Source organism: Triturus cristatus, chromosome 12 (genome assembly GCF_964204655.1).
Source record: "Triturus cristatus chromosome 12, aTriCri1.1, whole genome shotgun sequence".
NCBI classification, from domain to species: Eukaryota; Metazoa; Chordata; class Amphibia; order Caudata; family Salamandridae; genus Triturus; species Triturus cristatus.
In genome coordinates this window covers 4630576-4657500 of record NC_140595.1, presented here as the reverse complement: position 1 = coordinate 4657500, position 26925 = coordinate 4630576, and the positions used below count along the sequence as shown (strand labels likewise).

The 26925-nt window shown below is 48.8% G+C and overlaps 1 protein-coding gene across 1 annotated transcript in view; it reads left to right on the top strand.

Annotated features, from left to right (window-relative positions):
- The window catches only part of EFNA2 (ephrin A2), a 242906-nt gene that overhangs the window by 205505 nt on the left and 10476 nt on the right, over nt 1-26925 (top strand). Inside the window, exons 2-3 of the mRNA XM_085639796.1 lie at nt 5424-5716; nt 22940-23005. Coding sequence (XP_085495922.1) covers nt 5424-5716; nt 22940-23005 — 359 coding nt within the window. The remainder of the gene's footprint in view (nt 1-5423; nt 5717-22939; nt 23006-26925) is intronic.

Below are 26925 nucleotides of genomic sequence, written 5' to 3'. Positions count from 1 at the left end.
TCGTTGTCACTGGTGTGGAGACCCCGAAAACTCACCCCATTGACTGGAAGTTTCTGCCCCATCTTTATACTAAAATGCAGTCAGTGTGCATATATTCCAGGGAGGGGTGGGTGATACACTCCTGTCTGCCGGGGGAGTTCTCGGAGTTTTGCCCACTCTGTCTTTCCTTTCAAGTTCGGAGTTCCGGCAAAATTCAACCGAACGCCGCTTGGCAAATGTTTTCTCGCACGCGGCTCGCCAACGGTAAGCTCGCGAGCGAGAATTTGCATCCTCTAGCATGAGTTTTGGGAACGCCTCAGAGCGAGATTTCTCAACACGACGGTCAGGCAGGTAGTGACCGTTGGCATTGAGAACACTGCAGCTCGAGTAGAAAATCTATTCGAGCGGCAGAAAGAAGCGGCGCCCTCTAGTGCCGCACGGTGCAGCTGGCGCTGATTTGACAGCACGGAATAAGCGCCCACGCTAAAAATGAGTGCGAGCAGTGCCGGATTCCCCCCACTCGCGAACTCCACATAATTTTATGTAAACCCCTGAGTTCCACCCTACTCTTGTTCCGAGTCTGGGAACGGTCCTGGGTAGTTCTGACCCTTTTAGCGTACTAGCCACAGACCTCGCACCAGGGTCTCTGTTGCAAGGCACTAGCAAGGATGAGGTGTGTAGCTGGGAGCCTCCTGGCAGGACAGACCCAAAACGGGAGTACAAAAGAAAAGGAGGTTCTCCTAATAAATACTTGTTAACCTCTTGTGGGTGATGGGCCCTTCCAGTAAACAATAGGGCAGCAAAAGGCAGTGAAGCTACCTGAGCCTAATAAGGACTCTCCGCTGCGCCTCCTCCTCACCTAGAAGTCTGACGCACTAGAAAAGATCCCTGTAATGTCCTGTAGGAACCCTCCAATCTATATGCACTGTCTGCACACTCTCCTCATCGGAGCTCTGCAATCTATATACGCTGTCTGCACACTCTCCCCATCGGAGCTCTGCAATCTATATATGCTGTCTGCACACTCTCTCCATCGGAGCTCTGCAATCTATATACGCTGTCTGCACACTCTCCCCATCGGAGCTCTGCAATCTATTTACACTGTCTGCACTCTCTCCCCATCAGAGCCCTGCAATCTATATACACTGTCTGCACACTCTCCCCATCGGAGCTCTGCAATCTATATACACTGTCTGCACACTCTTCATTGGAGCCCTGCAATCTATATACGCTGTCTGCACACTCTCCTCATCGGAGCTCTGCAATCTATATACGCTGTCTGCACACTCTCCCCATCGGAGCTCTGCAATCTATATACGCTGTCTGCACACTCTCCTCATCGGACCTCTGCAATCTATATACGCTGTGTGCACACTCTCCCCATCGGAGCTCTGCAATCTATATACACTGTCTGCACACTCTTCATCGGAGCTCTGCAATCTATATACACTGTCTGCACACTCTTCATCGGAGCCCCGCAATCTAAATACACTGTCTGCACTCTCTCTCCATTGGAGCTCTGCAATCTATATACACTGTCTGCACACTCTCTCCATCGGACCTCTGCAATCTATATACACTGTCTGCACACTCTTCCCAGCAGAGCTCTGCAATCTATATACACTGTCTGCACACTCTCCCCATCGGAGCTCTACAATCTATATACGCTGTCTGCACACTCTCTTCATCGAAGCTCTGCAATCTATACACACTGTCTGCACACTCTCCCCAGCATAGCTCTGCAATCTATATACGCTGTCTGCACACTCTCTCCATCAGAGCTCTGCAATCTATATACGCTGTCTGCACACTCTCTTCATCGAAGCTCTGCAATCTATATACACTGTCTGCACACTCTCCCCAGCATAGCTCTGCAATCTATATACACTGTCTGCACACTCTTCATTGGAGCCCTGCAATCTATATACGCTGTCTGCACACTCTCCTCATCGGAGCTCTGCAATCTATATACGCTGTCTGCACACTCTCCCCATCGGAGCTCTGCAATCTATATACGCTGTCTGCACACTCTCCCCATCGGAGCTCTGCAATCTATATACGCTGTCTGCACATTCTCCATATCGGAGCTCTGCAATCTATATACGCTGTCTGCACACTCTCTTCATCGAAGCTCTGCAATCTATATACACTGTCTGCACACTCTCTCCATCGGAGCTCTGCAACCTATATACACTGTCTACACACTCTCCCCATCGGAGCTCTGCAATCTATATACGCTGTCTGCACACTCTCCCCATCGGAGCTCTGCAATCTATATACGCTGTCTGCACATTCTCCCCATCTGAGCTCTGCAATCTATATACACTGTCTGCACACTCTCTCCATCGGAACTCTGCAATCTATATACACTGTCTGCACACTCTCCCCATTGGAGCTCTGCAATCTATATACGCTGTCTGCACACTCTCCCTAACGGAGCTCTGCAATCTATATACGCTGTCTGCACATTCTCCATATCGGAGCTCTGCAATCTATATACGCTGTCTGCACACTCTCTTCATCGAAGCTCTGCAATCTATATACACTGTCTGCACACTCTCTCCATAGGAGCTCTGCAATCTATATACACTGTCTGCACACTCTCCCCATCGGAGCTCTGCAATCTATATACGCTGTCTGCACACTCTCCCCAACGGAGCTCTGCAATCTATATACGCTGTCTGCACATTCTCCATATCGGAGCTCTGCAATCTATATACGCTGTCTGCACACTCTCTTCATCGAAGCTCTGCAATCTATATACACTGTCTGCACACTCTCCCCATCGGAGCTCTGCAATCTATATACACTGTCTGCACATTCTCCCCATCGGAGCTCTGCAATCTATATGCACTGTCTGCACACTCTTCATCGGAGCCCTGCAATCTATATACACTGTCTGCACTCTCTCTACATCGGAGCTCTGCAATCAAATGCGCTGATTCTGCACACTCTATCAGAGCCCTGCGCTCTATGTACACTGTCTGCACACTCTCCTCATCGGAGCTCTGCAATCTATATACACTGTCTGCACACTCTCCCCATCGGAGCTCTACAATCTATATACACTGTCTGCACACTCTCTCCATCGGACCTCTTCAATCTATATACACTGTCTGCACACTCTCTCCATCAGAGCTCTGCAATCTATATACACTGTCTGCACATTCTCCCCATCAGAGCCCTGTAATCTATATACGCTGTCTGCACACTCTCTCCAACGGAACTCTGCAATCTATATACACTGTCTGCACACTCTCCCCATCGGAGCTCTGCAATCTATATACACTGTCTGCGCACTCTCCCCATCGGAGCTCTGCAATCTATATATGCTGTCTGCACACTCTCTCCATCGGAGCTCTGCAATCTATATACACTGTCTGCACTCTCTCCCCATCAGAGCTCTGCAATCTATATACGCTGTCTGCACACTCTCCCCATCGGAGCTCTGCAATCTATTTACACTGTCTGCACTCTCTCCCCATCAGAGCCCTGCAATCTATATACACTGTCTGCACACTCTCCCCATCGGAGCTCTGCAATCTATATACACTGTCTGCACACTCTTCATTGGAGCCCTGCAATCTATATACGCTGTCTGCACACTCTCCTCATCGGAGCTCTGCAATCTATATACGCTGTCTGCCCACTCTCCCCATCGGAGCTCTGCAATCTATATACGCTGTCTGCACACTCTCCTCATCGGAGCTCTGCAATCTATATACGCTGTGTGCACACTCTCCCCATCGGAGCTCTGCAATCTATATACACTGTCTGCACACTCTTCATCGGAGCTCTGCAATCTATATACACTGTCTGCACACTCTTCATCGGAGCCCCGCAATCTAAATACACTGTCTGCACTCTCTCTCCATTGGAGCTTTGCAATCTATATACACTGTCTGCACACTCTCTCCATCGGACCTCTGCAATCTATATACACTGTCTGCACACTCTTCCCAGCAGAGCTCTACAATCTATATACGCTGTCTGCACACTCTCTTCATCGAAGCTCTGCAATCTATATACACTGTCAGCACACTCTCCCCAGCATAGCTCTGCAATCTATATACGCTGTCTGCACACTCTCTCCATCAGAGCTCTGCAATCTATATACGCTGTCTGCACATTCTCCCCATCGGAGCTCTGCAATCTATATACGCTGTCTGCACACTCTCCCCATTGGAGCTCTGCAATCTATATACGCTGTCTGCACACTCTCCCCATCGGAGCTCTGCAATCTATATACACTGTCTGCACTCTCTCCCCATCGGAGCTCTGCAATCTATATACACTGTCTGCACACTCTCCCCATCGGAGCTTTGCAATCTATATACACTGTCTGCACACTCTCCCCATCGGAGCTCTGCAATCTATATACGCTGTCTGCACATTCTCCCCATCGGAGCTCTGCAATCTATATACACTGTCTGCACACTCTCCCCATCGGAGCTCTGCAATCTATATACGCTGTCTGCACATTCTCCCCATCGGAGCTCTGCAATCTATATACACTGTCTGCACACTCTCTCCAACGGAGCTCTGCAATCTATATACACTGTTTGCACACTCTCCCCATCGGAGCTCTGCAATCTATATACACTGTCTGCACACTCTCTCCATCGGAGCTCTGCAATCTATATACGCTGTCTGCACACTCTCCCCATCGGAGCTCTGCAATCTATATACACTGTCTGCACACTCTCTCCATCGGAGCTCTGCAATCTATATACACTGTCTGCACACTCTCCCCATCGGAGCTCTGCAATCTATATACACTGTCTGCACACTCTCCCCATCGGAGCTCTGCAATCTATATACACTGTTTGCACACTCTCTCCATCGGAGCTCTGCAATCTATATATGTTGTCTGCACACTCTCCCCATCGGAGCTCTGCAATCTATATACACTGTCTGCACACTCTCCCCATCGGAGCTCTGCAATCTATATATGCTGTCTGCACACTCTCCCCATCGGAGCTCTGCAATCTATATACGCTGTCTGCACACTCTCCCCATCTTAAGTAACGCTTGGGTGTAGCATATACTGAATGGAGTCTAGTGTGCCTATAGCCACATGTATCTGTCACACACACTCTGCACACGGCTACATATAAACACGTCAGTCTCAGTCAGGGTGGTGCAAATGTTGTGCTCATCCACACCACCGAGCTCAACTCTGTGTCTCAATCAGTGTCACAAACGTGCATCCAGTGGACACACATGATTGTTACGTGTGTTGAGGTGGAAATCTACAGCTTGCAGAGGTGAATTTAAAGCAGGGGACAGGCTCTCCCAAACCTTGAAAGGGACCTTTCTGATTCCGAGATAAGGTGTTTATACCCGGCACACATTGGCAGGTGATAGACCCTGGATGTGGCGCTGTGCTGAGGGTCCCGAGCAGAAGCCCACCTTCACTGTCTGTTGCTCTTCTCCCCCTGCAGGTTCGTCCATGGAGAGTACACGGTGGACGTCAGCATCAACGACTACCTGGACATATACTGCCCGCACTACGAGGGCCCCCCGCTGCCGGACCGCATGGAGCGATACATACTCTACATGGTCAACTATGAGGGGCACGCCTCCTGCGACCACCGGCAGAAGGGCTTCAAGCGCTGGGAGTGCAACCGACCGGACTCCCCCAGCGGGCCCCTCAAGTTCTCTGAGAAGTTCCAGCTTTTCACCCCCTTCTCCCTTGGCTTCGAGTTTCGGCCAGGACATGAGTATTACTACATCTGTGAGTACCCCCTAACAAGTATTACTATACCCGTGAATACCCCCTAACAAGTATTACTATACCTGTGAGTACCCCCTAACAAGTATTGCTATATCTGTGAGTACCCCTAACAAGTATTACTATACCCGTGAATACCCCCTAACAAGTATTACTATACCTGTGAGTACCCCCTAACAAGTATTGCTATATCTGTGAGTACCCCCTAACAAGTATTACTATACCCGTGAATACCCCCTAACAAGTATTACTATACCTGTGAGTACCCCCTAACAAGTATTGCTATATCTGTGAGTACACACTAACAAGTATTACTCTATCCGTGAGTACCCTCTAACAAGCATTACTATATCTGTGAGTACCCCCTAACAAGTATTACTATATCTGTGAGTACCCCCTACAAGTATTGCTATATCTGTGAGTACCCCTAACAAGAATTACTTAATCTGTGAATACCCCCTAACAAGTATTACTTAATGTGTGAGTACCCCCTAACAAGTATCACTTTATCTGTGAGTACCCCCTAACAAGTATTACTATGTCTGTGAGTACCCCCTAACAAGTATTACTCTATCTGTAGTACCCCCTAACAAGTATTACTCTATCTGTGAGTACCCCCTAAAAAGTATTGCTATATCTGTGAATACCCTCTAGCAAGTATTACTCTATCTGTGAGTACCTTCTAACAAGTATTAATATATCTGTGAATACCCCCTAACAAGTATTAATAAATGTGTGAGTACCCCCTAACAAGTATTACTATATCTGTGAGTACCCCCTAAAAAGTATTACTATATCTGTGAGTACCCCCTAACGAGTATTACTCTATCTGTGAGTACCCCTAAAAAGTATTAATATATCTGTGAATACCCCCTAACAAGTATTACTAAATGTGTGAGTACCCCCTAACAAGTATTACTCTATATGTGAGTACCCCCTAACAAGAATTACTATATCTGTGAGTACCCCTAACAAGTATTACTATATCTGTGAGTACCCTCTAACAGGTATTACTCTATCTGTGAGTACCATCTAACAAGTACTACTAAATGTGTGAGTAACCCTAACAATTATTACTATATCTGTGAGTACCCCCTAACAAGTATTACTATATCTGTGAGTACCCCCTAACAAGTATTACTAAATGTGTGAGTACCCCTAACAATTATTACTATATCTGTGAGTACCCCCTAACAGGTATTACTATATCTGTGAATTCCCCCCTAACAGGTATTACTCTATCTGTCAGTACCCCCGAACAAGTATTACTATATCTGTGAGTACCCCTAACAGGTATTACTATATCTATGAGTACCCCCTAACATGTATTACTCTATATGTGAGTACCCCCTAACAAGAATTACTATATCTGTGAGTACCCACTAACAAGTATTACTATATCTGTGAGTACCCCTAACAAGTATTACTATATCTGTGAGTACCCTCTAACAGGTATTACTATATCTGTGAATTCCCTCTAACAAGTATTACTCTATCTGTGAGCACCATCTAACAAGTATTACTATATCTGTGAGTACCCTCTCACAGGTATTACTATATCTGTGAGTACCCCCTAACAGGTATTACTATATATGTGAGTACCCCTAACAAGTATTACTATATCTGTGAACACCCCTAACAAGTATTACTAAATGTGTGAGTACCCCCTAACAATTATTACTGTATCCGTGAGTACCCCCTAACAAGTATTACTAAATGTGTGAGTACCCCCTAACAATTATTACTATATCTGTGAGTACCCCTAACAAGTATTACTAAATGTGTGAGTACCCCTAACAGGTATTACTATATCTGTGAGTACCCCCTAACAAGTATTACTCTATCTGTAGTACCCACTAACAAGTATTACTCCATCTGTGAGTACCCCCTAAAAAGTATTGCTATATCTGTGAATACCCTCTAACAAGTATTACTCTGTGAGTACCTTCTAACAAGTATTAATATATCTGTGAATACCCCCTAACAAGTATTAATAAATGTGTGAGTACCCCCTAACAAGTATTACTATATCTGTGAGTACCCCCTAAAAAGTATTACTATATCTGTGAGTACCCCCTAACAAGTATTACTCTATCTGTGAGTACCCCTAACAAGTATTAATATATCTGTGAATACCCCCTAACAAGTATTACTAAATGTGTGAGTACCCCCTAACAAGTATTACTCTATATGTGAGTACCCCCTAACAAGAATTACTATATCTGTGAGTACCCCTAACAAGTATTACTATATCTGTGAGTACCCTCTAACAGGTATTACTATATCTGTGAATACCCTCTAACAAGTATTACGCTATCTGTGAGTACCATCTAACAAGTACTACTAAATGTGTGAGTACCCCTAACAATTATTACTATATCTGTGAGTACCCCCTAACAAGCATTACTATATCTGTGAGTACCCCCTAACAAGTATTACTAAATGTGTGAGTACCCCTAACAATGATTACTATATCTGTGAGTACCCCCTAACAGGTATTACTATATCTGTGAATTCCCCCTAACAGGTATTACTCTATCTGTCAGTACCCCCAAACAAGTATTACTATATCTGTGAGTACCCCTAACAAGTATTACTCTATCTGTGAGTACCCTCTAACAAGTATTACTATATATGTGAGTACCCCCTAACAGGTATTACTATATCTGTGAGTACCCCTAACAAGTATTACTATATCTGTGATTACCCCTAACAGGTATTACTATATCTATGAGTACCCCCTAACATGTATTACTCTATATGCGAGTACCCCCTAACAAGAATTACTATATCTGTGAGTACCCACTAACAAGTATTACTATATCTGTGAGTACCCTCTAACAAGTATTACTCTATCTGTGGGCACCATCTAACAAGTATTACTATGTCTGTGAGTACCCGCTAACACGTATTACTATGTCTGTGAGTACCCCCTAAAAAGTATTACTATATCTGTGAGTACCCCCTAACAAGTATTACTCTATCTGTGAGTACCCCTAACAAGTATTAATATATCTGTGAATACCCCCTAACAAGTATTACTAAATGTGTGAGTACCCCCTAACAAGTATTACTCTATATGTGAGTACCCCCTAACAAGAATTACTATATCTGTGAGTACCCCTAACAAGTATTACTATATCTGTGAGTACCCTCTAACAGGTATTACTATATCTGTGAATACCCTCTAACAAGTATTACGCTATCTGTGAGTACCATCTAACAAGTACTACTAAATGTGTGAGTACCCCTAACAATTATTACTATATCTGTGAGTACCCCCTAACAAGCATTACTATATCTGTGAGTACCCCCTAACAAGTATTACTAAATGTGTGAGTACCCCTAACAATGATTACTATATCTGTGAGTACCCCCTAACAGGTATTACTATATCTGTGAATTCCCCCTAACAGGTATTACTCTATCTGTCAGTACCCCCAAACAAGTATTACTATATCTGTGAGTACCCCTAACAAGTATTACTCTATCTGTGAGTACCCTCTAACAAGTATTACTATATATGTGAGTACCCCCTAACAGGTATTACTATATCTGTGAGTACCCCTAACAAGTATTACTATATCTGTGATTACCCCTAACAGGTATTACTATATCTATGAGTACCCCTAACATGTATTACTCTATATGCGAGTACCCCCTAACAAGAATTACTATATCTGTGAGTACCCACTAACAAGTATTACTATATCTGTGAGTACCCTCTAACAAGTATTACTCTATCTGTGGGCACCATCTAACAAGTATTACTATGTCTGTGAGTACCCGCTAACACGTATTACTATGTCTGTGAGTACCCCCTAACAAGTATTACTGTATGTGTGAGTACCCCTAACAAGTATTACTATATCAGTGAGTCCCCCCTAACACGTATTGCTATATCTGTGACTACCCCTAACAAGTATTACTAAATGTGTGAGTACCCCTAACAAGTATTACTATATCTGTGAGTACCCCCTAACAAGTATTACTAAATCTGTGAGTACCCCCTAACAAGTATTACTAAATGTGTCAGTACCCCCTAACAATTATTACTATATCTGTGAGTACCCCTAACACGTATTACTAAATGTGTGAGTACCCCCTAACTAGTATTACTCTATCTGTGAGTACCCCCTAACAAGTATTACTAAATGTGTGAGTACCCCTAACAATTATTACTATATCTGTGAGTACCCCCTAACAGGTATTACTATATCTGTGAATTCCCCCCTAACAGGTATTACTCTATCTGTCAGTACCCCCGAACAAGTATTACTATATCTGTGAGTACCCCTAACAAGTATTACTCTATCTGTGAGTACCCTCTAACAAGCATTACTATATCTGTGAGTACCCCCTAACAGGTATTACTATATCTGTGAGTACCCCCTAACAAGTATTACTAAATGTGTGAGTACCCCTAACAAGTATTACTATATCTGTGTGTACCCCCTAACACGTATTACTATGTCTTTGAGTACCCCCTAACAAGTATTACTAAGTCTGTGAGTACCCCCTAACAAGTAGTACTCTATCTTTGAGTACCCCCTAACAACTATTACTAAATGTGTGAGTACCCCTAACAAGTATTACTCTATCTGTGAGTACCCCCTAAAAAGTATTACTATATCTGTGAGTACCCCCTAACAAGTATTACTCTATCTGTGAGTACCCTCTAACAAGTATCACTATGTCTGTGAGTACCCCCTAACAAGTATTACTATATCTGTGAGTACCCCCTAACAAGTATCCCTAACAAGTATTACTATATCTGTGAGTACCCCTAACAAGTATTACTCTATCTGTGAGTACACTGTAACAAGTATTACTATGTCTGTGAGTTCCCCTAACAAGTATTACTCTATCTGTGAGTACCCCATAACAAGTATTACTATATCTGTGAGTACTCCTACGATGTCTGTGAGTATGCTCTAACAAGTATTTCTATATCTGCGAGTACTCTCTAACAAGTATTACTCTATCTTTGAGTACTCCTACTCTGTCTGTGAGTACCCTCTAAGAAGTATCACTCTATCTTTGGGTACTCCAATTATATCTGTGAGTACCCTAGAATACATTTATCTCTGATTACCCATTTGTGAGCAGTATTCTATGTGTTACTACTCTGTAAGGAGTATTACTATGTGAGTATACAAGCATGAGTGTCACTATACCTGTGAGTACACTGGAAGAGGTATTACAATGCCTGTGAATATTATACAATGAGTTCTAGTACATGTGCAGGTACCCTAGATGACAATGACTATATTTGTGAGTACCTTAGAACGAGTATTACTATATCTGTGAGTGTGTGGGGACACTTAGAGGGAGTATTATTATGTGCCTGAGCATCCTGCAACAATTACCAGTATACCTGTGGCTGACTGGATTGAGTATTACTTGATCTGTGATTTTCAAACACATGTATTTCCATATCTAAGTGTGCCTTAGAACGCTTAGTATCATATGTAGGAGTACCCTGGGACAAGTATCATTGAATGAATACCCAGATAGGGGGATTTTTAGATGTGTGAGCACACTAGGATTGATACAACAGCGTCTTTAATCAGCATAGAGTAAGTAATATGGGGCAGATTTACAAGCCCCTTGCGCCTGTTTTACGCCGCCGTTGCGTCACTTTTCTGACGCAGCGGAGGCGCAAAACCAGCGCCATGCTGCGGGGTATTTACAACGTGACGCATCTGGGAGATGCGTCACGTTGTAAAGCCCTGCGCCAGAAGCAGGCGTTCTGGCGCAGGGGGGGGCATTCCGGCGCAGGGACGCCTCCTAAAAGTGGCTGAGTGAAATCTACAAGATTTCACTCAGTCACTTTTAAGGCCATGCTGCGTCAAAACCTTGAAGCAGGCGTAAGGATTGACGCAGCATGTTAGGGATAGGGCACCTCCGAGCCTTGCTGGAGCTGCGTCGCGCTTGCGACGCAACTCCAGCAATGCGCCGCCTTTCTGACAGGGGATGCGTCACGCATCTGCCCATCCGAGTGCCACGGTGCACCGCATTATAAATGCGGCGCTTCAGTGGTGGCGCACGGGTGGGCAGATGCGTCGCAACTCTTCTAGCGCATCTCTGCTGATTAGTAGAGATGCGCCAGAAGTCATTAATCTGCCCCACAATGTTTAAGTATCTTACTAGATGTGAGACTAACTGGATTGAGTTTTACTTTCTCTGTGAGTTTAGAACATAAACATATTTCTCAACAGTTATCTGTCTGTGAGTATCGTTCTGGCGACACATACTATCGCGTTTAAGGAATAAGGAGTAGTCGGTCTGTGAATATTCATCTGTCTGTTACTAACATTCGTCATAAAAGTCTTATTATACCCGAGTACCAGTTTTACAATATCTGTGAGTATTACTCTCTCAGTCAGTGCCCAAGAAAAACTATCTGCCTTTCTAGCTCTCTGTGAGTCGCATTCTGAGCACAATTACTATGATATCCACGATACCCTCAGAGTACTCTTCTGGGTATAAGTATTACTGTATTTGATAGAGACTTCTAGACTCAGATTCCTGACCCTTTGAATTTAGGCAGGTGTCAGACTGCATTTGGAAATTTTTCATCAGTAGTCCCCCTGAGCGCCGGTAGGTGGTGTTGATCGGATCTGTGTGGTGTGTCGTTGGTGTTGTCCACATCGGAAATGACATCTGCGGCACTTATAGAGGCACCACCCAGGCACTCTTATTTCAGTTCTTTTCTTTCCATGCCAGCCAGCACAGATCCGGAGAAGAGCTACCCCCTCTGTTGTTTTTTGACAAAATTCTTTGACGTGTTGTCGACTGTTTTTGAGGTTTTACCACCTAGTGTGTCGAGATGTGATCTCGTAATATAGGTTTTTAAGCCTTGCGGTGCCTGTCATCAGCTGATGTCGGTGACGGACCTGCACCTTATTTGTCTGCGGTGCCTGGAGCGTGACCACAACCCTGGGTCATGCCCCGATTGCCGGGCCATGGCCACGAAGGCTTTGCGGGAGTGCTCTCTGATGCTGCTAGTATCCCGGCACATGACTCCACAGAAATCGGGGTCCCGGTTGAGGGGAAGGTCCCAGGATCGTTCACGGAACCCAAAGTCCTCTTCCTCCAATTCAAAGACACCTGGATACTCGGGTAAGATGTACAAAAAAAAGAGCAAGAAGTCAAAGCACTCTTCGACTTCTCCTCGTCCGTTGGCCGATGAGACAAGGGAGCATTGGCACTCGAGGCATAGTTCTTCGGAGCCTGCGCTGACTTCGCACCTCCCCGACTTTCTGGGAGCCGGAACTACCCCGCCTAACTCAGAGTTTTATGAGGCCATGCGTCTCATTTTTGGGTGGCCTGACTCTATTGATATGCCTTTGGGGGGGCCAATCTGATTCTACTCCAGCGGATCCGGCAGGCCTCCAGGGACCCATTCTTGGATCTGGACCATCGCCGGTCGTACCAACTTGACCTTCCCCAGCGCTCGTCCTAATGCCGATGCCCACCAGTGGCACTATCCCCATTGTCATCCCGAACTTCAACACAGAGCCGGATGAGCGTCGTCAGACTCCGACAGGAACCGTGCACCTAGATCAAAGCCTGAGCCCTGTTCCCAAGGGCTGTGACTCGGGTGGAATGACATGGGTCACTTAACCCTGGTGAATACAAGCCATACGTAGAAGACCCTAATATGGACTGGTGTGAGGAACTGGATGAGGCCAGCTGCCTGGATACCTCTCCAGATGCTGGTCTGCTTTCTCCCCCTGCCGTGGCTATGGAGGAGGGAGCCTTGTGCGTAATGATGGTGCAGGGCGGCTGAGGTCCTTGACCTTCAGCTGCCTTCGGCGGCAGTTTAGCCTAAGATCTTGACAGATGCTGCCACAAGCTGCCTCCTTATCAAAACGCCTGCTCACGATCAATGAGGCCCTCACTGACGTCCTGTTGAGGACCTGGTTCAAATCCAACACAGGGGCGTCTGTGAATAGAACGATCGCCCACTGCCATCGCCCCATGCCAGGGGACCTAACCTTCCTCTCCCAACACCCTACCCTGGAGAGCTTGGTGGACAAAGCCTCGACTTCCCAGCGTGCATCCTCTACCGTACCCCTGGACAGGGAATCGAAAAGGCTGGACTCTTTCGGGAAGAAAGTTTTTTCTTCTGCCTGACTAGCTTTGCGGTCTGTGAACACCACATGCCTTTTGGGCTGTTACTCCCACATTCTATGGGACACATTGCGCAAGTGCAGTTACAGGTTCCGGAGAAGGCAGTGGCCGTACTCTCTCAGGCTGTTGCCGATGAGAGAGACACAGCCAAGTTCACAATTCGTTGTGGATTGGACATGAACGACTCACTGGGCAAGGCTGTTTCATCAACGGTGGCCACGAGGTGCCAAGCCTGGTTGAGAATGACTGGCTTTTCAGGGGATGTCTAAGCTTTCCTTATAAACATGCCCTCCGATGCACCCGTCTCTTCAGAGGGAGACAAGGCAGACTCGGCGCTGGAGCACGTTAACGACTCACGGGCGATGGCCAAGTCCTTCGGCCTCTCTGCTGCCCCACGTCACCGCCAGTGGGCCTTTTGCTCCTTTTGTGGCTATGGAAGGGGCTTCCAACTGCACCAGGGGGACACGAGTCGACGCCGGTGCTGGACAGGATCCGAGGCATGTATTGAAGCATGAGTCATGGCCAATGCCTGGACAAGAGTCGAGGCCAGTGCTGGAGCAGGAGTCGGGTCCAGGAGTCGAGGCTGGTACAGGAATCGAGGCTAGTGCTTGGGGCAGGAGTTGTGGCCGGTGCTTGGGGCAGGAGAGTCGAGGCCAGTACTAGACAGGAGTGGAGGCCGGAGCTTAGAGTAGGAGTCGAGGCCAGTGCTGGGGCAGGAGAGTTGAGGTCAGTACTGGGCAGGAGTCACGGCCAGTGCTGGGACAGGAGAGTTGAGGACAGTACTGGGCAGGAGTAGAGGCCAGTGCTGGGGCAGGAGTCGGGACATGGAGTCGAGGCTGGTGCAGGAATTGAGGCCGGTGCTTGGGCAGGAGTCAAGGCCGTTGCTAAGACAGGAGTCGAGGCCAGTGCTGGGGCAGGAGAGTCGAGGCCAGTACTGGACAGGAGTCACGGCTGGTGCTTGGGGCAGGAGTCGAGGCCAGTACTGGACAGGAGTCGAGGCCGATGCTGGGGCAGGAGTCGGTTCCACGAGTCGAGGCTGGTGCAGGAATCGAGGCCAGTGCATGGGGCAGGAGTCTCAGCCGGTGCTTGGGGCAGGAGAGTCGAGACCGGCCAGTACTGGACAGGAGTCGAGGCCGGTGCTGGGCCAGTATCATACAGTCATCGTTGCTGAAGGAGCTAGAATTGAGGTCATGGTATAGTTGGAGGCGCGATCTTAGCGCACATGAACACACAGTTCTGCCCCTGGGGTGCTAGGAGGGCAGGGTCTCATTACCCTGGCAGGCCCGGAGCGGGCAGTGTCATTAACCTGGCAGGCGCGGAGCGGGCCCAGGGGCCCTAGTTCTGGGTCAAGGGGAGCAAATGGCTGCAGCTCGAAGGCACCAGGGCAATTAGTGCCAGCAGCGCCCCCAGGCCACGAGGAGGAGGGCTGCACTCTGACAACTGGGTTAACCTGCTGCACTCTTGAAAGAGAGTGACTTGTTTCTGAAAGGGGTGCACATCTCGGCTTCGTTGAACCCCGTTGTATACAAAGACGAGCGTGGACTACGCAGAGGGCGACTGCTGTCCGGTCCAAGAAAGCCACATGTTCATCTGACTCCCTCACCATTAAAAGATGCCTCTTTCTCAGACAGGAAAATGTTAATAAAAAACGTGTTATTCTGTTTGACTGCTTGTCGTCCACGATAAAATGGGGAAAAAAAGTTTATTTATGGTAGTCTGAAGGTGAGGTTCAAAAGGAAACAAACTTTGCCAATGAAAGGATGATTTCTGTCTGCAGAACTGAGGGCTTTTGCAGCTCATCTGCTGTGTTCAGCTACCTCTGGGCCCCTCACTGCGGATACAAAGTTCAGGTGTTGCTCACATGTCATGGAGAGAGTGACGAGACAAAGGGGTATATGTACAAAAACCGCTGCTAACTAACGCTAGTTAGCAGCAGTTTTCTTAACGCGGCCAATCACCAAAAACTATTGCCCTGTTAGCGATGTATTTACAATACGTCGCTACATGGTGGTAGTAACAGCTAGCTGCAGTGAAAACTGCCACTAACGCTAGAGGGAAGGCGAGACATATTCTGACGTTAGCGGGCAAAAACGAACAAAAGGCCCATTCGCTGCAAAAAAACTCACCTTAGTCAGCCCAACGAATGGAGCAGCCAGGGCCAAGTGCAGCAGAGATCAACAACACCCCCAAGCCTCGCAACAGCCAGGATGACCAGCCAGAGTCCCGGGGGAAGAGGACATTCAGGGCTACAGTCATGCAAAGAGGCGCATCGCTGGGCAACACCAGTGACGCATCACTTCTCACTGCGCACCCCTTGCAACACCGCCGCATCCAAAACCTTGAAAGCGCAGACAGTCCTCGGGCCCGGAGGCCTCGCTGGGCCTGCGTCTGAGACCCGGAGTGGGATGCGGAGGTGCTGTGGATTTGCTGGGCCGTGGTGGTAGACATTGAGACAACAGCGATCGCCCTACCTGGTGGTGAAGTCTGAAGTCTGCCAGGTCACATAGAGACACGTTGGAGACCTGTGTGAGAAGACCGCCTGGTGCCCCTTGGAGCTGTGAATGGTAGAGACGCTCCTGCGCACCAACGTAGGTAGGTCTGCATCACATACCACGTGCCACCCCTACACCGAGGTGCACGGAGGAGAATACCAAGGGTGGGCTGCTCCTCTCTGCATCACAGGCCGGAGGATGTTGCGCTGGCCAGACGCCGTCGAGGGTGGACCCCTGAGCTGCGCCGAACTTGAAGTGGCGGGAGCGCCGCAACTTCACACCTAAGGGGGCCCTGTTGCATCACCTGCATCGGGAGGTTCCCCAGTGGACTTGTCGGCGACTGCTGTACCCAGGCTTGTGAAATCCCACCTGGCTGAGGCTCCTCCTGGCTGAGTCACAGATTTGGAGAGAGTGCAGCGGATTGAGCCACGGTGTCAATGTCCAGGTGAGGAGAAGGTGGGATGTGTAGCGGAGGAGGCCTGGGGGCCGAGTCGGGCCCAGGTCTAGCACCTGTTGGTGACACACCCCCAGTGGCGGCTCATCCACTATGGTGGAAGAGCGTTGCCCCACTTCTTCCAAGCAGGACAAGAAGAGGAAACAGAACATGATGATAACTTTCTGATGTATTGATGCTATGTTCCCTTTGCAGGCGTGAGGGTAGGTGGGGCTGCTCTACTCAGCATGGAGCATGGCAGGGGCAGAGTGGTATGCCCGCTCAAGTGCGCAACTGTTCAGTCGGCCCACTCAGGCCGCCCAAAGTAGTCATGCACACTTCCCTGTTTGCAATGCAGTGTGCATTACAGCCTGCATGGAGTACATGCCCACCCCATCAGCCCCTGGCTGAACGCCTTGTCACGGCGCTCCAGAGCAATCACAACGCCACATTGCAGCATTGTGATTGGCTTAGGGGAGGCAGCCTGGCTGCCTGCTTCCTGTTCCTGGAAGCAGACTCAGGAGAGCAGGAGCACGGAAGACGCGGGACCCGGCCTCGAGGTAAGAATTATTTAAAAATATTTTTACAACCCCCGCCCCGTGTCCCCGCCCCCTCCAGTGTCCTTTCCCATGTTTCCCACCTCCCAGCTGTCTAGTCCCCCCCCCCCCGCAGCACTACTTAATGTCGGCTGCTGTGCGGCCATGTGCAGCGGGCGTACTACTGATGGACCAAAGGCAAGCCCATCTGAGTCTGTCCGCCCCTGGACCGCATCAAGGACCCTTCCTCTCGGACACTCCACCGCTACGACGCCAACACCCTCCTCGCCATCAACCCTGGACGCCACACCGCCTGCCACCTAGCAACACTGTAGAATTCTCTTGCACCCTGCACCTGTCAAAACTGCAAATGCACCTTCTGCCACATCAGCACACCAGCGCTTCCTGCCGCCCAGCTGACCAACAGCGCAGCCGACCAGCTCAACTGCATCCTCCTCAACGTGCGGTCCCTCCATAAACACCCAACTGAAATCTGGGATCTCCTCGACCCCACCTCTTCAGATATCGCCTTTTTCATGGAAATCTGGAGCAACCTCTGCTCCGGACTTCGCCATCACCTTCCATGACGGCTGCAAATTCACCTGAACGGACCACCCTGAGCGCCCAGGAGGAGACATTGCCATTGTCTACAAAAGCACACTCCGACTGACCCCACACTCTAAAAACCCGACAGCTACCATGGAACACCTCCACTTCCAGATCCGGACCAACCCCAACACCACCCTCCGCAGCACCCTCGTCTACAGGCCCCCCGGGCCATGAACCCCCATTCACTGATGCCATTGTAGACCTCATCACACCCCAGGCTCTCCCACCCACCGACTACATCCTACTCGGAGACCTCAAGTTCCACCTGGCCAACCCCAGTGACCAGAACACCACCCTCCTCCTGGGGAACCCCGCCAACATCTGACTCAAGCAGCTAGTCACAGCCCCAACCCACACAGCCTGACACACACTTGAGCCCGTCCTCTACACCAGCGGGAACTTCAACTACAGCCATACCACAGGACTCCCCTATACCGACCAACATTGTTTACACCACGCCCGCCGTACACCATCGCCATCATTGCCCCCCCCATCACAGCTGGATCAAGCTGCGCCGTATTTGCAAAGTGACGCATCTAGGCATATGCGTGAGCTTGTGAAGCCCTGTGCCACATTATACCTGCACCAGGTATGATATATGCAGGGTGGACGTTCCCATGCAATAAAGCCTCATAGGAGTGGCGCAGTGAAATACATTAGATTTCACTGCAACAATTGTAGGACGCCACTGCGTCAGTACCTTACGCCTGCCTCATGGCAGTCGTAAGGGTGATGCAGTGCCACAGGGATAGGCTGACCCCATGCATTGCTGGAGTTGTGTCATGCTTGTGACACACTGCAGCAATGTGTGACTTTAGCGCTGACAGATATGTCAGGATTCCAGATGTATTTGTCATAAATTGTGACATGGAGCGCTGTACAGTGAATACAGTGCATCCATGGTGTCGCAACACGGGCATAGTGAAAAGTGTTGCAACGCTGTTTTGTCGCAGCGATGTAACGTTTTTCATGAATGAGGCCAGAGGAATGCGCCCTATCTTATTGATGGTGCGCATTCCTGCCCTGCAGTTTTGTCGCAGGGCAGCGCAGCGCAGCAACATTCCTTGCAACGCTGTCCAGCACCAAAACCTTCTGAAATGAGGCCCCAAGTGTTTGCACCATTTTTAAGACCAGCTATTTTGTGGTCTTAAAAAACTGCCTCTGACTGGAGTTAGAGGCAGTTTTGGGGGTTTTGCACCATACAAGGAATTCCTTGTAAATATCACAAAGTGGGGTTAGCAGCAGTATTTGCACGGGAATGCCTACCTTGTATCTCATTTTTGTTAAGTCTCGCTAACAGAAGTGGCGATCCTAAAAATGCAAGTTTATACCAGAAAACTACCACTAACTGCGGTTAGCGGCAACTTGTATTTACGAAGATAAATTTTAAAAAACGCCGTAACGTCAAAAAATTGACGCTACGAAGGCTTTAACTCCTTGTACGTATGCCCCAGAGTGTGTTCAGCTAACTCTGGGCCCTACCCTGCAGATACAAAGTTCAGGTGTTGCTCACTTGTCATGGAGAGAACGATAGACAGAGCGTGTTCATTAACCGGGAACTGGTGTCCTGCTGCCCTCCACATTTAAAGGAATTTTCCCACGTAGATAGTAACTGCTGGATAAGAAGGAAAGCAGACCATGGACCACATTTTCGAGGACACCCATTGGCAGAATCCATAATTGACGGAATTCGTATCATTTTAATAAATTAAGGAAAATGATTAATGTGTATAACTGATCGCACTTCATACTGCTTTGGCAAACCCTGTTCCTGAGCCAATAACTTTGGATTGATGCCGTTGGTTGTTATAGCTAGAGTGACGTTTTGGCCGTTAGTCTCGTAATCCATAGAGTGGTGACCTGGTCTAAGGTTAGTTTGGTTATCGGTTGAGTGGTGACCTGGTCTAAGGTTAGTCTGGTTATCGCTAGAGTGGTGGCTTGGCCTAGGGTAAATCTTATCATCGGTAGAGCCGTGGCCTGCTCTAGGGTTAATGTCGTCATCGGTAGAGTGGTTACCTGGTTAGTCTACAGTGGTGGCCTGGTCTAGGGTTAGTCTTTTTATCAGTAGAGTGGTGGTCTGGTCTTGGGTTCGTTTTGTCATCAGTAGAGTGGATACCTGGTCTATGGTTAGTCTAGAGAGGTGGCCTGGTCTAGGGTTAATATTGTTATCGGTAGAGTGGTGGCCTGGTCTAGAGTTAGTCAGGTTATTGTAGAGTGGTTTGCTGGTCTAGGGTTAGTTTTGCTCTTAGTAGAGCTCTTCTGGTTATCCACAAGCTGTTAGTCGAGTTTCAGTTCTGGGTCCTGCATGGGTTGGTTGTGTGCAGACAGGATTGGGCGAGCAGCTGATCACAGTTCACAGGTCGCCAGAGAGATGGCCTGGTCTAGGGTTACTCTTGTTATCGATAGAGTGGTGGCGTGGTCTAGGGTTAGTCTAGAGTGGTGGCCCTGCCTAGGGTTAGTCTAGAGTGGTGGCCCGGCCTAGTGTTAGTCTCGTCATGGGTTGGTTGTGTGCTGACAGCATTGGTCGAGCAGCTAGCCACAGTTCACAGGTCGCCAGAGAGATGGCATGGTCTAGGGTTAGCCTAGAGTGGAGGCCTGGTCTAAGGTTAGTCTGGTTATGGTAGAGTGGTTTGCTGTTCTAGGGTTAGTTTTGCTCTCAGTAGAGCTCGTCTGGTTATCCACAAGCTGTTAGTCGGGTGTCAGGTCCGGGACTTGCATGGGTTGGTTGTGTGCTGACAGCATTGGTCGATCAGCTAACCACAGTTCACAGGTCGCCAGAGAGATGGCCTGGTCTAGGGTTACTCTTGTTATCGGTAGAGTGGTGGCCTGGTCTAGGGTTAGTCTCGTCATGGGTTGGTTGTGTGCTAACAGCATTGCTCGAGCAGCTGGTGACAGTTCATATGTCGCCAGAGAGATGGCCCGGTCTAGGGTTATTCACATCATCGGTAGAGTGGGTTGTTTAGAGTGGTGACCAGGTCTAGGGTTAGTCTAGAGTGGTGGCCTGTTCTAGGGTTAGTCCAGAGAGGTGACCTGGTCTAAGGTTAGTCTAGTTATCAGTAGAGTGGTGGCCTGGTCTAGGGTTAGTCTTTTTATCGGAAGAGCGGTGGCCTGGTCTTGGGTTAGTCTCGTCATCTGAGGAGTGGTGACCTGGTCTAGGGTTAGTCGTGTAATCAGTAGAGTGGTGGCCTGGTCTAGGGTTAGTCTCGTCATCGGTAGAGTGGTGACCTGGTCTAAGGTTAGTCTAGAGCGGTGGCCTGGTCTAGTGTTAGTCTCGTCATGGTTTGGTTGTGTGCTGACAGCATTGGTCGAGCATCTGGTCACAGTTCACAGGTCGCCAGAGAGATGACCCGGCCTAGGGTTAGTCTAGAGAGGTGACCTGGTCTAGGGTTAGTCTTGTTATGGGTAGAATGGTGGCCCGGACTAGGGTTAGTCTAGAGTGGTGGCCTGGTCCAGGGTTAGTCCAGAGAGGTGACCTGGTCAAGGGTTAGTCTCATCATCGGTATAGAGGTAGCCTGGTCTAGGGTTAGTCTCGTCATGGGTTGGTTGTGTGCTGACAGCATTGCCCGAGCAGCTTGTCACAGTTCACAGGTCGCTGCGGCCTCTGGATGGGAAGGAGGGGCGCTGGCCGGGCGCCCGGCAAGGAGTGGTTCTTGCCAGCTCGCCCATGTGCCTCTTGGCTGTGACTTGATGTTTTGCTTTTGGCGGGAGCGTGGGAGGCTAAGAGGGGATCCCATGGAGGGCAGTGTGTGGGCTGAGCTCCTGCGTGTGTGCCAGGGGCAGTGCCAGCTCGCCATCTGCTCTCGGTGCTTCGTGCTACCGCGGCCACCCGACCCCCCCACCCCCCTCTTCCAGGCACAATGGAGAACTCCCCCTGCACAGCCGGACGCGTGCCCTTCCAGACTCACTGGAGACCCCCCCCCCCCCCTGCACGAGCCGGACGCGTGCCCTTCCAGACTCACTGGAGACCCCCCCCCCTGCACGAGCAGGACGCGTGCTCTTCCAGACTCACTGGAGACCCCCCCCCCCCTGCACGAGCAGGACGCGTGCCCTTCCAGACTCACTGGAGACCCCCCCCCCCCTCCCCCCCGGCACGAGCAGGACGCGTGCCCTTCCAGACTCATTGGAGACCCCCCCTGCACGAGCCGGACGCGTGCCCTTCCAGACTCACTGGAGACCCCCCCTGCATGAGCACCGGGCAGCAGCCTGTCATTGGTAGAACTCAACGCCTCTGGCAGTCATGACAAGGGTAGCGATGGCATCCCGGCCCTGGCATGTGCCCCCCCCCATCCATTTCACTCGCAGCCTCACCCCCCCCCCGGAGCCAACTCTCATCTCCTTCACACTCCCTCCTTCTCGTTCTGCCCTCCTTCCTGTCACACCATCACCCCCTGCACCCCTCTGTCACACCATCACCCCCTGCACCCCTCTCTCATGACATCACTACCCCTGTCCCCCATTGTCACACCATCACCCCCCCCTGCACCCCTTTGTCATACCATAACCCCCTGCACCCCACTGTCACACCATCACTCCCCTGCACCCCTCTCTCATACCATCGCTCACCTGCACCCCTCTGCCCCACCATCGCTCCCCTCCACCCCTCTGTTATGCCATCACCCCCCCCTGCACCCCTTTGTCATACCATCACTCCCCTGCACCCCTCTATCACACCATCACTCCCCTGCACCCCTCTGTCATACCATCACCCCCCTGCTTCCCTCTGTCACACCATCATCCCCTGCACCCCACTGTCATACCATCACCCCCCCTGCACCCCTCTGTCATACCATCACCCCCTGCACCCCTCTGTCACACCAGTAGAAAGTAGGGTACTCACACCATCAAACAAAATGAAACAAAAAAGTTTCCAATTGAAAGTGTTGGCCCCATAAGTTAACATTGCTGAATGTCCTTGTGTGGGGGTGTGAATGATGTGAGATCGAGCTGTTCTTGATTAAACTGTGAGAGCATTGGGGCGCCATCTTCTCTCGCCTGACACCTTTCTTTTCTCACCCAGCCTCTACTCCGCCCCACCCGGTGGACCGACCCTGCCTGCGGCTGAAGGTCTACGTGCGGCCGACGAGTGAGTGCCGTCCGTTGTGTTGGGGATTCTGAAAGGATGCAGTGGGAAGAGAACAACGCTTATTCCATGGCGATGCCTGCAGTGTGTCCCGCATCCACAAGCTGCCCTCCTATCCAAGACCCGCCTCAACTTCGGATGTTGTCACCAACAGAAACCTTCCCAAGCACACACTGTGGCGCACGCGCCCCTAAAACCCCGTTCTCCGCACTCAGGGGCAGATTTATGAGCCCCTTGCGCCACTTTTGCGTCACTTTTAACATGGGAAAAGTGACGCAAAAGTGGCGCAAGGGGCTCATAAATCTGCCCCCCAGTATCCAGCCGCTACACGACTCCAGCACATACTCACTCATATCTATATCCAGGGTCGGATTGGGATCACAATTCGGCCCGGGCACTCCTAGAAAAGTGCCCCACATTCCCGGATCGCGCCTTTTCATTAGACACCAATTGATTGGTGTCATTGGCACATGTTGATAGAAATGTTTGGTCATTTTAACATTTTATAGCTTATAGAGCCAGTAGTTGGGTAAAAACTAGGAGCACTGAGATGTAGCCCGCTCAGCAACTGCACACAATGGGGGACCCCTTTGCAGCATCCGTCACTGCTGCTCCCTCTCTTTGTTCGTCAGCCCACTCTGGTTGCTCCACATCAGGAGCACGGTGTGCCTCTCCCCCTAGACAGTCTCTCCTACAGGGCCAAGCACACGCCTTCCCTCTCTCCGCAGGCCGGCCAGCTTCTCTGTTCTTAAGGCAGATCTCAGCTCTTCCCACAGTAAATGCGGCTTCAAGTGATGCCCCCTGACATATGGGACAAAGACTGACTGGCTGACAGGCAGATTCCTAACCTGCTCACGCATCTCTACAGGTACTCTGCTGAGCTGAGCACTCTCTTCCTTGGCTAAGAAGAACCCCACACTGGAACAAAGTGGGGTGGTTTGAATGTCACTTTTGTGCACATTTTCCAGACCAGGTATCTGCTATCTAAGGTTTCAAACCCAATTTGGGCAGGTTCTCTTGTATATGCCATTTACAGGCTGCTCATCAGGCACAGCTTTTATGCAAAGTGATATTTCTCACAGCAAGTAGCAAATGGACTGGCTCAGAGGATAGGTATCCAAAACGTGGGCACATGGAAGTCTGAGTTCTCTGAACCTGGCTGTCATCAGCCCTCCTCAAGCAGTAAGACGAGAGACGTCCTCATGTTGAGCAACAGAAACTGCAGGCATCCACATACTTACCATCCACCAAATAATACGGCTCACACAAAACTAATCTGAAGCCCTTTGATAACAAGGTTGTTGTTGAATGTCTAACAGAAGCCTTTTCTATGTTCCCCACTTGTGTCTGGGTCTCCACCCTCCAGCCATAGGAATGCAGGCAGTACACTTCCATTGTCTGAGGATGCTATACTCATCCTCCATCTTGTGCCATGCTACAACCAAGGGCATCTAAAATGGATCACACAGGCACCAGATTCATACCACACTAAAATGCCTACTACCATACATGTGCTACTCATGCACTACACTTACATGCACTCAATATGCACATGGGATGTCAGTGCAAGGTTCTGGATTTTACATAAAACAAAAAATTGGTCAGTAGACCATGCTCCCACTAACACAAATAAAAGGGTCTGGTCACACTACAAACTTGCACAACACTTTAAGCTAGCACCACCACATTTTGTTATGTACCCAGGACAGAGCCTGTAGCCTTGTGATGAAAGTACAGCTAGATCTGGTAATAGGATGGGAAATATTCAAGTACTATGAAGCTTTCAGGCTTCAGTATATGCTCAAGAAATGCACATTTATTCAAAACAAATCCAAAGTTGTAAATAATTGTGAGTCACCCAACAACATAGTAGTTTCTCCTGTGTTGACCAGATGGTTTTAGGCAATGACAATAGTTTTATTCAATGACTAAGATCAACACACATCCTAATACTGGCAGAAATTTTATAAGCAACCACAATGCTTGCCACCCATCCTACAGCCTCTTTGTGCTCATTCACCGATTCACCCCAACACTTTTGTAAATGTCCGATTGTTTATACAATACCTCACATTTTATTTAGCACATTTCTGGGGAGCTCATCATTTTGGTAAACATGGGATTGGAGATTCCAAGTTGTGCACCTCCTTACACTATCCTGCATTCATTGCTTAATTTGTAGTAGAATAAGTGCTGGGGCCCAAAGTTTCATTCAGAAGTCCGTTGCCGGTGCTATCGAAGGTCAAGGTGCTAAATACCAAGGCTACATAGTGTTGATAGCATATCATGCGTCTAAACTCTAATATCAGACACTCCTTGCCTTTTTATATCACTCTTGCAGGTTACAATTCATCCTTGCTATTTTTCCAGCTTTCTTTTCCTCCTCCTTTTCCCCTTTTGTGTTTTTTTCTCTCATTTGGCTGGATCAAAGTTTGTTGAGTAGCAATGTGTGCCACTCCCCAAAAAGAATCGCCAGTGGGCCACACCTGTAATTACTGGTTCAAATTAAGCGCTGCCTGCACTGCAGACCAAGGCGCCTCTGACATATCCTTTGCTAACATAAACATGCTTGGCAGTAGTTCACTTCTGAGATCCCCATTTTGACAACCCGTCACCTTTTGGCCCTAGTTACCTTTTACCTATGTCGGTCTACATCACTATTACCGAACAGACAATACTATCCCAACAATCAATACTGCTATGCATAAAATACTATCTCACATTCCTAACACTAAACCTTGTTCCAACAGTACCTCAAATCCCTTATACTGCTCACACCTGATACTAAACTATGCCCTTAAACGTACCTCACACCTAAAACGAACTATCACATGTAATACTAACCCGCTCCCTAACACATCCTAAGACCAGATACTACTTCATGAACTCATATTAGAGCACACAATACTGCCCACCCTCCCTACTACCCACATCTGACACCACAACAAAGCTTCAATATGACCTCAGAATTTATAATACCCTGCTACTAACACATATTATACAAAATCACACTTCTGACGCTACATGTCACCATAAACCGCCCCACGAGATGTAAAACTGCACCACATCTTATACTACTCCACCTCGAAAACTACCATCGCTAACAGGGCCTCACCTACAACTTTATCCCATCTCTGACACTCGATACTCATCCGCACCAACATCATCTCGCCTCTGCCATTTTGCCACTGAGGAAAACACCATGGCTCTGACACTACCCACTTAAGACACTACTTCATCTGTGGCACTAACCTACCTCTGCCACTACCTGCCTCTCTTGCTACTTGCATCTGACATTACCCTGCCACTAACAGAATTCAACCTCTGATACTTATGGTCTCTGACACTTCTCTGCCTCCGATAGTGCCGCACCTCTGAGACTAGTACCCCACTGCTGCCACATCCATGGCTAACAGCAGTCTGCCTCTGACACTCCTTGTGACTGTACTTCACACCTGACACTACCTCAGCTTTATACTGCCCACCTCTTGTACTACCCCGCTGCTCAACCTACCTCACCTTTTATAGTACCTATATCTGATAGTACCTCACTGCTACTAGTTTAGCCTTGATGCTAACCACCTCTGTAACACTCCAATGGTAACACTACCTCACCTTAGATACTACCCCTTCAAATACTACCCTGTGCTGATATTACCTGACCTTTTAAACCACCTACTTCTGATACTTTGCTATCCCTGATTTTACCCTACCCCAGAGACTACCCCACCTCTGTTTCAACCCCACTCCTGGTGCAACCTCATCTTGACACTCCTCTCCTCTGACATCACTCTACCTCTGATACTACTCCATTGCAAATACTACCCACCTCCGATACTACAACATTGCGATACCACCTCACCTTTTACACCACCAACTGCTGATACTACGCCACCCTCGACATTGCTCTACCACGGTAACTT